Source organism: Mus musculus, chromosome 17, assembly GCF_000001635.26.
Source record: "Mus musculus strain C57BL/6J chromosome 17, GRCm38.p6 C57BL/6J".
Lineage (NCBI taxonomy): Eukaryota > Metazoa > Chordata > Mammalia > Rodentia > Muridae > Mus > Mus musculus.
Window position 1 is genome coordinate 65604463 of NC_000083.6, and position 13475 is coordinate 65617937.

The window sequence follows — 13475 nt, forward strand, 5'->3', positions numbered from 1 at the left end:
TTAACTGAGATAGGAAATCCACATGAACTGTGAGTCACAGCATTTCACTGGCTGAAGTACTAGACCAAATAAAAAGGAGGAAGACAGTAAACACCAGAGCTCACCACCAGTCTGCTTCCTGACTGAGAATTCAGTGTGACCTAAAACTCCTGTCACCAACTTTCACCCCACAATGGACTCTATCTCCCTGAAATGGTAAAGTGAATGAAAGAAACCTTTCTTCCTTGGTTGCCTGTCCCATATTTTGTCACAGCAACAATAATAGCTAACCAATATCTTAACTATGTATAACAAATTCTGTTGTGGGGGGGGGAGAATATGATACACTAAAGCATAATTTTAACAATTACCAATGCTAACAATTGGAAAAATACCAAATTCTGAAGAACTTAAGTCAAGTTTTCCCATGTCCCAAAACTTAAAATCAAAACCAGAATCAAGTCCTATAATTTAATGCCTTTTCCATTCTAACCAAGCCTGTATCACATACCACTGCCATCCATTTTTATCATTTGAAGTTCAATAGCAAATCCAGAGACAATCCCTTCCCTTTTTCAGTCATGCAGAGAGACCCTTTCTTATTGTAGATTTTTGCAACATCACACCATAGAGTTAGTTTCTGTTTCCCTACTAAGCTGAGAACTTTGCACTTAAAGGAAACAATATTGTGATACCAACAATCTGGTAAGAAAATGTCCAAATAACTGGTTAGTGGGCAGCTTTGCAGTGTGGAAATAACTGGCCCAACAGTCAGGTCCTTGGCAAGCCTCTAGCTCAGAAGGACACAAATTTAAACTTATGACTGTTTATGTCTGGAAATTTCTCCCCTTCTATTTTGGGACCACAGTTGATCACAAACCATAGAAATCAAAATTTATAAATGAAAGGAATACTACAGCATATTTTCCTATTTGATTAAAATAACTTCTAAGGTGATTTTTGATATTTTTAATTGTATATGTGCACCTGCAGATACACATGTGCAAGCATGTGAAAGCCAAAGAATAAACTTAGGTGTCCTTTGAGACAGTCTCTCATTGGCCTTACCAACCAGGATGGGACTGACTGGCCAGCAAGCCCTCAGAGCCTCAGCTGTCTCTGCAGTACGTGCAGTGCTGTGATTACAAGCAGGAGCCCCACACCTTCCTTTTAACCCAGTTGCTGGGAATCCAGACTCAGGTTCTCACTATGGCAGGCAAGCACCTGAGCCGTCTTCCTAGTCTCATCCCCCTGACCCCACCCTAGCCCTTCCATTCATGTAGCCCAAGCTAGCTCCAACTCTGGATTCTCTTTCCACTTTGTCCCACCAATGCCACCAAAGCAAGTTAAATGACTTAATACTTATATGTAGTCACAAAACTTCCAAAGTCAAGCCCCCCCATACTCTTTGTCTCACTGACTGTACAAAAGGTACAAAAAAAAAAAAACCAATCTACTTAATCAATTTTTTACAAAATACCTTAGCACTTGTTTTTTTAGAAGTATGAAAATTCAAAATACAAGTATGTGCAACAGGCAGATGAAAATCCCAATTGCAAAGAGATCCAAGTTCTGTTTTAAAAAGAATTGCTACCACAGGTGAAATTCCTAAAGGTTCAACCAATCCACACATACACACTTACAGCACATTCTCATTAGTTATCTACAAGCCTCAAGCATACTGCCACACTGGAAGTATGGTCTTCCTCCTACCTTTCTTCCATATACCCAAAAGAAAATGTTATCAGTCTCATCCAGACATCTGTGTTTCTTAGCTCAGTGAAGGCCACCATCCCTCCACTTCACGAACACCATCTAGGAAGCCGCACCTTCTCTCAGCACACGTCTACTTTGACCTTCTATTATCTCCAACACCAATGCCCACCTCTTGCCACAATCGTTGCAGCACTACAGCATCTAATTATCTCACTTCTAATACCAATCTGCACAGCTACAATTAAGTATTTCTTAATGGAACACAAAATAGCCTGGCATACCTTTATACCTGTCTCTCCACCCAATTAAAAAAAAATACCATATACACACACCATTTAATCCCTCAGTGAAGAGGAGGAGGAGGGGAAGGAGGAGGAAGAGGGGGAAGAAGAAGAAAAGAAGAAACTTCTAACTTGACCTACCAAACCAGAACTATATATACCCTGGTCATTTCTACTACTGCTGCTTGGAAACCTTTCAGTTAACATCATGCGCTCCCTTCTACCCCAGGATCGTGTACTTACGTACTCCTTTCTTCTTCTAGGTCAGTGGTTCTCACCTTTCCTAAATGCTACCACTGTTTAATATAGTTCATCATGATGTGGTGATCCCCAGCCATAAAATTATCTTTATGGCTACTTCGTTTTACTTAGTTTTGCTACAGTTATGACTTGTAATATTTTGGAGAAAGGTCTGCTAAGAGTCCCAACCCATAGGTTAAGAACCACTGCACTAGGTAACTTCAATTTACTATTGGACTGTCAGAAGGCTTCCCCCTACATTTCATCCATCTGGAAATTGAGATTTTGACCTTTAGAACTGCCCCCACAAAGACAAATGTTCACGATTGTAGTTCCAACACTTACTCCTGACAAATTCATGACTGAATTAATTCTAAAAAATAACAAGTTTACTAACAGAAGATGCATTTAAAAAGTCAGACCAACAGAGGCAAAAAGAGATTATGAGTATGCGTGCTAATTATAAAATATGGATGTTCAGGTTAAGGAGTGGGAGAGCTAGGACTATGTGGGTTCTGAGCTGTCACTTGATAGGGACATTCAAATCCAAATAGTACATTAAGACTTGTGTAGTCTTTGAGCCAGTGAATGGCTCAGTGGGTAAGACACTTGTAACACACGCCTGAGTTAGAATCCAGGGTGTCCTCTGACCTTCACAAACAATCCTGAACAACCTTGACACAGCATGCAGACACACGCACTCCTCTCTCTCCTCCCCCTCCATACACACACACACACAATAACCATAATAATAATAAAATATTTTCAGTTAGCCCTTAGCAGCACACGCCTTTAATCCCTGCACTCTGGAGGATGAGGCAGGCGGATCTTTTTGAGTTTGGGAGGTCAGCCTGGTTTACAGTTCTATGTCAGTTACATGGTGAAACCTATCTCCAAAACCAAAAACAGAGAGTATTTGATTGACTGTAATCCTGGATGAAATACAGAATTGGGTATCTGCAAAAATGTGCAAAAGCAGGAATATGGAGTTGAGGGAGAAAAAACCTAGTAAGTCTGAATAAGGAACAATGGTGTTGAAACCAAGTCAGGGCCTCAGAAACAGTAACGGTTAAGGAAGTGCCACACATGGGACTTGGGAGGAGGGGAGACATAAGATAGTGATATTGAAGTCTAAAGTTTTTTCAAGAGAGTAATACTACTTTCTATAGTAGTAAATGATAAAGTTACATATACACTGGACATGATCAATGCAGGAAACAATCAAGTAGTGAGGACAGAAGTGTGACTACAGTGACTTGGAAGTGAGGGAGGTAAAGGAACTGGAGAACAGCAAACACTTTAGCTGCTTGTATTCGGATGCTGTGTCCCTCAAAACTGTCTGCACCTGTAATTCTGGTTGGTAAATAAAGATGCCAGCAGCCAATAGCTGGTGAAAAGAGAAAGAGGCAGGGTTTTAGGTTTCCCAGGCATGGGACCACGGGGGAGGGGAGGGCACCATTCACGAGGAATGCAGGACAGGGAGGCGGAGCTACCATGTAAAGGGGCCAGTAGAGCATGGCCCAGAAGCAACCAAGATGGAACATTGAAATTAGTAAGTAGTCACTCAGAATTATCAACGGGAGGTGGATTCTCAAAGCACGGAGGTTAGGCAGTTGCCCAACTACTGTGCTGCTTAAGGCATACTAAAATATAAAGGCTGTGTTGTGTGTCTTTCATTCAGGAACGTAAAACATTGAGGTGAGAAGCAACACCATGAACAGGATTTACTAAGTAATAATACTACAAACATGAACTAGTTTTCCAAGAGGAATGCAAAATAATACAAAAGACCAGGATATTTGTAGGCTCCACCCAACAGTTACCTAGCAACAGCCAGGTGTATACAGACACAGGTGTTAAAGAAAGCAGTCTACTATAGCAATATACACATACTAAAACGACAAATAAAACCTTACCCCATGAGCAAACAAATACCTTAACTTTTAAGAACTGGCTAAGGATTGTATTTAAAGGCAGTTTGTGAAATGATCTTCCCAGAATTAGAATGTAGTTTATGTAGAATAAGAGCATCTGAAACGATGTAAAATTTCCTATTTTGCCCACTCCCCCCTAAAAGAACTGTAGTATTCAGTGCTTGTGCTTATCTTAATGATATGTTGCTATTCAAAGATGTTCCCGAAGCTTGGTACTTATCTATAATCCCAGCACTTGGAAGGAAGAGGAAGGCAGAACTAAAATTCAAGGTCTTAGATACCGCAGAACACAGAGAAACCAATCTGGAATGGATTGAGAAACTTCCTCCCTACAATCTTTCACGGTGCCTGAAGATGCTATGCAGGCCACTTAGGGAGAAGATAACAGAATTACCCAACCTTGGGCCCTGTGTGCGACAATGCCAACCTACCAGGCAAGCTATGCCCATTGGTGTAATAGTGGCATGACTAATGGGGGGAGGGGGATAACCAATCAGTTTTTAATTGTATTTGAAATCGCATCCACAAGAAGACTGATACCTTTTAAACCTCATTAAAAGACTGCTGCTGGGGCGATCTTAGGCCCTGGGTAGAACCCACCACTGTAGTCTCACTCCAGGTGCAGGTTGTTGGCCTGCCTTCTAAACATTCACATTTATACCCATAAGTGCTGCTCTCAACCTTTAGCAGAGAAGCATGTTTCTGTAATGAGTAGTAATTAATTCAGGACTCAGAAGTGCTAAGATTGGTGAAAGTGAGCGCTGAGTCCTAAATGGGCCACACTCCCAAGGCTTAGAGAATGTCAAAGAGAAGGTGAAAAGAATCTAAGAGCAGGAGGACAGAAAAGAGTGCAATGAGAGAGATGTTATGCTGTCTTCTGGGGACGTGACATGGCCACTGCACTTCTAAATTCACAGCAGCTGTGGTATCTACACAGGGCTGCACATGATCATCTCAGCTGACCGTTACTGAGAAAGGAGAGTCAGTCTTTAGGGTAAGGGAGGTGGCACCAGTGAGCTGCTCATGCTCCCATACCAACACACAGGAGGCTAGCACTAACTGGATTCAGGAGAGGATTTTTTAAGGCACGGGGAGCCTGAGGAGATGGCTGAGCGGTTAACCTGCTGCTCTTTTCAGAGGACCTGAGTTCAGCTCCCAGCATCCGCATCAGGTGGCTCACCACAACCATCTGTAACTCCAGCTTCAGGGAATCCTACACCTCCAGCCTCCAAGGGCATCTGCACTCACGTCCACATGAAGACGCACATATATAAATAAATAAAATATTAATTTTTTAGTGAAGACACAAAGGTAGGAGGGAAACATGAGGCAGAGGGTCAGATGGAGAACACAAAGATGATCAGGTTAATGTGTCTGTGTGCACGCAACACACACATACAATTGTCAAAAAATATTTTTAAAAAATTTTAAAAGTGGTTGAAGAGATGGCTCAGTGGTTGAGAATACTTCTTGAGGATGCAGGTTCAATTCCAAGAACCCACATAGTAACTAATGGCCACTTGTCACTCCAATTCCAAAGGGCCTGCCACCCTCTTCTGGCCTCCACAAGCACTCAGGACCCAAGTAGTGTTCACATGTATATACAAGAAAAGACTTACACAAATAAAAAATAAATATTTTTTTAAAAATTATATTTAAAAAGAATTCAAGATCCTCATAGGTGTACTGGAATCCAAAGGCAGCCTGGGATGGAAGAGGAGACCATTCTCAGACCTTAGAAGGGGTGTGGCTTCTGGCTGACAGTGGCAGCACAGCTAGCTCCCTGTGTTCCTCAGTACTCACAAGAGCTACCTCAACACAAGGAGTTCAGCCCATTTTCCTCTTTTCCAGGACCTTTATGAGGAAACACACACTTGGAATTCTTTTTTTACAAACTTTCTTCTTCAAACTTCCTTCCAATACTGTCAACATCTAGGAAAAGTAAAATGCTACAAAAAACAATAAACTAACTTTATAACATACTAGACTTTAAGGACAAAAAAGTGTTTTTTTTTCTGTGAAATATCCAATTTCAAATCTAAATTATTGGTCGAAGTATTGCTATGATTTAAGCAACCAAAAAAATTGATAAATCTTTTTATGCACTAAAGCCACTAAAAGGTCTGCTTTAGAATTCATTCTACAATTATAAAAGAATTATGACTAAGACTGAAATAAAACTGCAAAGTAATGATACTTATCAAGTCATTATTCATATTAAAAGAAAACTGTTAATCTCAGAATGGCTGAGTCACTCCTGAAGAAACCAATGGTGAATCCAAATAATTCAAATAAACCTAGCAGATCATCAAGTAATTCTGCAAAAGGGGATGTGTAAACAACCTACACTTAAACACATGTAAAGATCAGGTAAGTGATTATTGATATGGTCAACCAAAAGATCATGCGCACTGTGGATTCTAAATCCCCCTACTTAGTGTAGAACTGGGCATTTAAATTCAGAGGCTACCATTGTACCAAATTATCTTTGACTAACAAAGTAACATTAAGGAGGAAAGCATCAAACTCCAAATGTCAAACTCCTACTCCAATCCTCTCGAATTTCTCCCTCCCTATCTTTCCATCTCACCCACCTTTCCAGAAGTCTCTGAACAACTGGGCATTTAAGTCTATTCACCTCAATGTATCTTCTCACCTCAGGATTTACCCAACCACTCCCATTTGCATAACTTTCCCTAGGCAACTTGAAAGGAGCCTTTTTCCCTTAAAAGCTTCCACAGACATGCTACTCCCTCAAAGTACCACTTACCTGCCCTTTTCAGTAGTATTGGGATCATTTTTTTGGTAACACATAGTCTGTTGTATAAACACAGTTATTATTTAACATCAAAAATAAGTGGTCTATATGGATACTGCACAATGTAGTATTTCCAATCGTTTTTAAAACCTGTCTCATAAAAGACTTTTCACACATGTCTATGTGGTACAGATAATTTTCTCTTACAGTCAAAAGAGAAAAAGCAAACCACACAAAATATCGTAAAAATGTTCATTAAATCGCTTCTATTACCTATGGCTACTACAGTACTATAAGAACTTCTCAGCAAACCCCGCCCACTCCCTCCCCCCCTCCCCCCCCCAAAAAAAACCAATCAGGCAATACAGAAATTTGCTGCAGGAAAATACACACTACCCGAGGTTCTGAGACACTGTCTAGTGTCTCCCTTGTAGCCCGGGTTGATTTCAAACTTTGGATGGTTTCTGGACTTCCAGAATGCCGGGATTATAAGTGTGGTTCACGACCCAATTCCAAAGATATTAGAGCTGCCTTAAAATCACAATCAAGTTCTTGTCTAGTAAAGAGAAACTTGTGAATGTACTGAAACACCTGCAGGGCATGTGACTAGCAGAATACCCAATGTTTATAAGCCCTAAAACTATTTAAGATATAAAATCTTTAAGTGTCTGGAACTATTTTAAATTGTTCCCACAAGGACAATTCAGCTATTTTCATTTGGACTAACTCTTACACTACTATTAATGGGTTTACTTTTTCTCTTAGTACTGGAATCGATGTGCGCCTAAGGAAAATTGTTTTCATCAGTTCCTGAAATTAAAACGCAAGGTATTAACTTTCGGGGGGGGGGGAGGGGGGCACTTTACATTTAAAGATAGGAAGGATCACGTTTTCTCTTTAGCTCCATTCTTTTGGTTCTCCTTAAAATAAAGTAAATTGTTCTGTGTAACGTTTCGTTTCCTACACACTGAGAAGGCAAACCGCCTTGGATCTGAACAAGAATCACCAAGCCACTGTCTATCACAGTCAATGCTCCAAAGTCAACAGTTCCAGAGCTGTGTGGCACCTTAGCAGCTTTCTCGGGATACGCAGGGAAACCGCAAGCGTAAGCGGGTCACAAACGCTGAAAGAATTCTTCAGTAAAGACAGTGTGCACTCAAGGACTGGGTCCTCCGTACCTAGGGACAATCCGAGCTGACACAAGGGACCCACTACCATTAACCTCTGACCATGCATGCCCCAGCTGACGCACAGCTTTCTGCCGCGCGCCTGGGGGCCGTGCCAACACGCGGGGTCAGTCCCAGCCAGAGACTCTGCTGCCTGGTCTCCCGGCTCAGCCAGAGTCCCGCACCTGACCGGGAAAGACTCCGGGCGAGGCCGCGACCGTGAACGCCTCCTCGCCCGCGGCGGACCGCGCCTGCCCAAAGCCGCCGAACGGCGCCCACTGGCGCCCGCCGACTAGGGAGCTCCGGCTCCCAGTCGCCCTCCCGCACCGCCCGACCGCACCGCGCCGCGCCGCGGCCGCCCCTGGGGCAAGGACGCCATGCGGGCCGGCGGGCAAGGCGCGGGCGGGCTCCCACGGCGCCCCCGCGGGGCCGCAAGATGGCGGCGGAGCCCTCCGCGGCGCCCGGCGGCTCCCTCCCCTCCCCTCCGCAGCGCAGCCCAGCCCGGCCCGGCCCGGCCCGGCAGCGGCGGACGGCGAGGCGCGGGGCCGAGGGACGCAGCGGGGCCGCGGCTCCGACGCTCGGCCGGGGCGTGGGGGAGGGGAGCACGGCCCGGCCACCCCGCCGCCGCCCGCCAGCCCCAGCCCCAGCCTCAGCTCCGCTCCGGAGCGTCCCAGCCAGCCTACCTTTGAATTTGAGGTCTGAAGGAGGGTCGAGGACCAGGATCTGCTCGTGCTTCGCCATGGCCCCGGAGGCGGACGCCATAGGAGACAGCGCAGCGCAGAGCGGGGGCGCGCCCGCGGCGGCGGTTCGCTGGCGGGGGCGAGGGGACGGTGGCGGCGCCGGCTCCGCGGAGCTCTAGGACGGGGCCAGGCTCACGATTCCCGAAGCTCCGCGCCTGCTGCCGGGCCGCGGGGGTCCCGAGGGCAGCCTGTCCGCTCAGCAGCTCCGGGTGTCACAACTGACTCAACCCCACACCAGCCGCCGCGGCCACGCGCACTGCGATCCTCGGCGCCCCACGTGACGGGCCCTACGTGCCTACGTGCGCGCCCCCGCGGCCTGGAGCCCTCGTGCTGGCCCCGCCCTCCGGGCCTAACTGGGGGGTGGGAGGGGTCAACGCTGAGCTAGTGCGCCTGCGCACCTCCGACTTGGCCGCAGCTCCGGGCGCCGCGCCGCTGTCAATCTCCGTAGAGCAGGGTCGGGGGGGCGGAGCGGGGCTCTTTGCGGGGAGACGCGGTGCACGGCGCCCCGGGAAGGGGGTGTCGTTCTTGGGGCCCTGGAGCTGCGAGTGCGGGGCTGGAGCGCCGACTACGACGCTACCTCACGGCGTTCCAAGTGGAATTCCGAACGGAAGAGAGTCATGAAGCGCCGGGTACCTCGACTCCCAGCATGCCCTGTGCGGGCGGCGCCTCCGCGGTGGCTGCTGGGAACCGGGAAGGCGACCTGGGTCCGTTGGAGGCGAGTGGGTGGGGCCGCTGACGCGGCTTTTGGCTCGCCGAGGGCGTCTTGTCTGCCCTGGAAAAGAGAAGGGTTTTTGCAGGCTGCCTGGAAGCCAGGCATCCCAGGAGAGACCGCCCTTTGGGAGAGCGGCAGGGCGTGTCCCTCTGGTCTGCTGGGGATTCCTTCCGCCCTCAGCGAACGTGCGCTCCGTTCTGCCTGCTGTTCCAAGACTGCCTCCTCCCCATCTCCCTCCTGCCCAGCCAAAGGAAACACATCTCGCTCACAAGCGAACGAGTTCCAGGGGAAATCTGTGCCAGGCACAGTTTCTCTACAAGGGTAGAAACGAAATCTCTGTTCCTACAGCGTGGAGTTCACGTGCTGTATCTACAGTGTGGTTCACTTCAAACTCATACCCAAATCTGTTTGCCACATTCTCGTGCTAGGGACGAATTTTATCTGTATCACTTAGGAGAGCCTGTACCAAATGAGAAAAAAAAAAAAAAATGCCAAGCAAGTTGCTGACAGATATTCAGCCCCTTGCCAGGGTATCCAGGGACGGGAAGAGCAAACAAAACAAATGGATGTGCTGTAAAAACCTTTATTGTGTCCTATGGTGCTGCTTGAATTTAAATCTCTAGGAAGCTCCGTGCGAAACAAAGCACATATTCATGCTTCTGCCACGAAAAGGCACTCTAGATTGCTTGGAAGTAAATGTCGAAATGAGCAGTCTAGAATACAGCTAATTAGACTTTTTCAACTTGCCGCCCCGACACCTGAAAAACTTTCATGCCACTCGAGGTATATAGGATATAATAGTGGTATAAAGCAAACATTGGTCGTTTAAAAAAAAAAGTTTGTTTTCTTTCTTTGAATGCTTACTTTGTATCCTAACCTAAAAAATGAATTTTGAAAAGAAGCAGACCAAAAATCCATTTAAGACAAAAGCAAGCTTGTATGCAAACGAGATGGATTTCCTTGTTCATCTCTACGTAAAAATTATTTATTCTTGGCTGAATATTTGATATTGCTAAACACAACATTGTCAACTTTTTTTGTAATTGATTGCTATTTTGATTTTATAATTACCAATGCTGAGAATCATTTTATATAAATACCTAGTGCAAAGTGGCAAAAAAATAGATTTGGAAACATTTCAAAAATAGTTGGAAATTCTATCCCAATCACCAGCCAAAATTTTCGTGTGATTTTTTTAATGAAGTGCAAATCAGTAACTCAAACTGCAATTTTAAAATAAAAAATTCTAACACAATGCAATCCCAAGATGTATAAATTTAACATGTGCTAAGAAACAATAACAAGAAAATATTATCTTTTTTCCTTAATTAAACCATTATGTCTTTGAAGAGTAGAAGTCTAGGAGCAGAAAAGCTGCCTCAGCGGTTAAAAGCACATACTGCTCTTGCAGAAGACTTGAATTTTGTTCCCAGCACCCATAGCAGGCTGCTCACATCTACCTGAAACTCCAACTCCAGGGACAGCCAATGCCTCTGGCCACTGGAGAGTACTTGCACTCATGCACAGATCCTAACAAGTATACGTAATTAAAAATAATCTCTTCAAAGACTAGAAAACTGTACAATAAGAGAGCACTGCAGTTCATATCTGAGCCAAGGTGTTTCAGGCAGCATCAGTAGCCTTATGTGGCCAGACAGCACATAAAGAACAAAGTATACATGACGTGTTCAGAACCAGGGCTACAGTGAGAACCCACAGTGCAGCCCGGGTGAGCCCCTACACAAATCCTTTGCATTCACTACTCATTCGACTTTGATTTACATTTGATTGTTGCACGTTCAGAAACCTTTTGCTGTTGTTAAACTTCCCCAACCCCCACAGTCAGCTACATGACCCACTAGGGGCACACAACCCACAGTTTAAGAACTTGAGGGTTTAGATAGAGTCCACACCCCTACCCCACCCCCATCCCAGAAGAGATCATAGGAGACAGTGCCAAACCTAAGGCACAGATCTTCAGTCATGGAGAGCCTGGTAAGATGGAAGTACTTAATCTTTTTAAAACAAATGCTAATTTACTTTGACTTTGAAGTCTTTTTATCCACAAAAATTATTTTGAAATGTTTATTTTGAAGAATACAAAAATATATACAGTTTGAAAGACAGCTTGTGGGTTTAATTTAGTTTTTTAAAAAGTTGTGTTGGATAACCAGTCCATAGGATAGTGTTGCACATCTATTTCATTCTGAATTGAAAATCCAAGAGTCCCAACAAACTCCACTATCGCATTTGCCTAAGAACTGTTCTATGGATGAGCTCCTTGGCTAAACAACCACTTCACAGCTGGTTAGACACCTCTCACTAAGAAGCATAGGCATCCTCAGGGTGCCGACAACTGGTCAGCAGGAGAGCATAGAGAAGCTCCCAGCAACCTGCAATGAGACTGTGATTGTCCAACTCACCGTGGTTTCATGTGAACCTTGAACTGGGTGAGTTACAGAAACTTCTTCCTATTTACGTTATTTACCACTGAAATCAAATGCTTCTTAGTGTTACTAAAACAAGTCATATATATATGTGTGTATATATATATATATCAAGCCAGGCATGGTGTCGATGCATGTCTTTTATCCCAGCCCTCAGAAGGGGCAGGTATAAAGGGTGGGCCAACCTAGCTTTAGGGCATCCACCTCTGCATAGTGACACCTTATGTCAAAGAAGAAGAGGAAGAGAAAGAGGAGAAAGAGGAGGAGGAAAAAAGAAAAGAGAAAGAAGGGAGAAGGAGGAGCTACCATAAGAATTTAAAAACGAATAATCTACGAACATATGCAGCTTGTTAGCATCAGTCTTCCTATTACTATTAGGACATCAATACTGCTCCTGAATCACCCGCCCCTCATAAACTAGCATTCTGTGTATGTGCCTTGTGCCTTGGTATGTATTAGTATCTTTGTTGTAGTACAAAGAACTCTACAAACATCACACACTACTCAGCTTTATAGCAGTTGGCAAGTAGTGTTAACTTTTGCTGTTAGATATGGGAATAGAAACTGGTGGGAGCACTCATGTCAGTATTAGACCTAAACCAGGAAGAGAACACTGCCCAATTTTACATTCTATGTATTTTTAACTGATTTCCTTATTTTATGTGCATGTATGAGTGCCTGCATGTATGTGTACCTTACCCATGGAGACCAGAAGAATGTGTACTCACAAAAGCTGAGTCACCTCTCCTGCCCTGGATATTGTACTTTGACTCTTTACAGCCACCATAAATGACAGTCCACAGTAGTCCAGGAAAAATTAAAAACTAATTAGCTTCTATTCTTTAACAGAAGGTAGAACCTGGGTCCTAATGCTCATTTTCTTAGATCAGTTCAGGCAACACAGAAAGGTCCTTTTCATCTCTACAATGGCTATTCTCCGGTGTCAACTTGACTATATCTGGAATGAACTACAATCCAGAAATGGAAGGCGTACCTACAACCCAGATCATGAGGCTGGATGACATGTGACATGAGGCTGGAGGACCAGATCTGGATCAGATGCATAGTGAACAGCTTATGAAAAGCTTAGGCCCAGGCAAGGAGGTCCATGCCTTTAATCCCAGGAGACAGACAAGCAGATCCCATGAGTTCAAGGCCAGCCTGAGGCAGACCAAATTCCAAGTAAAGATAAGCTTAGGTCGGGTTGTGGTGGTACACAGCTTCAATCTGGGCCATAGCTTCTCTGGAGGCCTACATAAAGACACTGGAAAAGGGAGTTCGTTATTCTTCACCTGCTTGTACTTACTTACCAGCACATCTATTGGAACATGCTTCTTCAGTATTCCAGCTTTTACAGAAGACCAGCTGAAACCCCCAGCCTCATGGAACTGAGCAACTCCTAGATTCTTGGGCTTCCCATTCACAGCTGCCCATTGTTGGCCTAGTTGGACTGCAGACTGTAAGCATTCCAATAATTTCCCTTAGTTTATAGAGACACTCCA

General features: G+C 44.7%; 1 protein-coding gene across 3 annotated transcripts in view; it reads right to left on the reverse strand.

Annotated features, from left to right (window-relative positions):
* The window catches only part of Vapa (vesicle-associated membrane protein, associated protein A), a 36410-nt gene extending 24410 nt beyond the window's left edge, over positions 1–12000 (reverse strand). For 2 of the 3 annotated variants that reach the window (NM_013933.3, NM_001355402.1), the window contains exon 1: positions 8758–9093. In NM_013933.3, coding sequence (NP_038961.2) covers positions 8758–8836 — 79 coding nt within the window. In that variant the 5' untranslated portion in view covers positions 8837–9093. Of the gene's footprint in view, positions 1–8757 lie in introns of all 3 variants that reach the window. The other variant, XM_017317500.2, reaches the window with a different exon arrangement.
* Positions 12001–13475: the final 1475 nt, after the last annotated feature.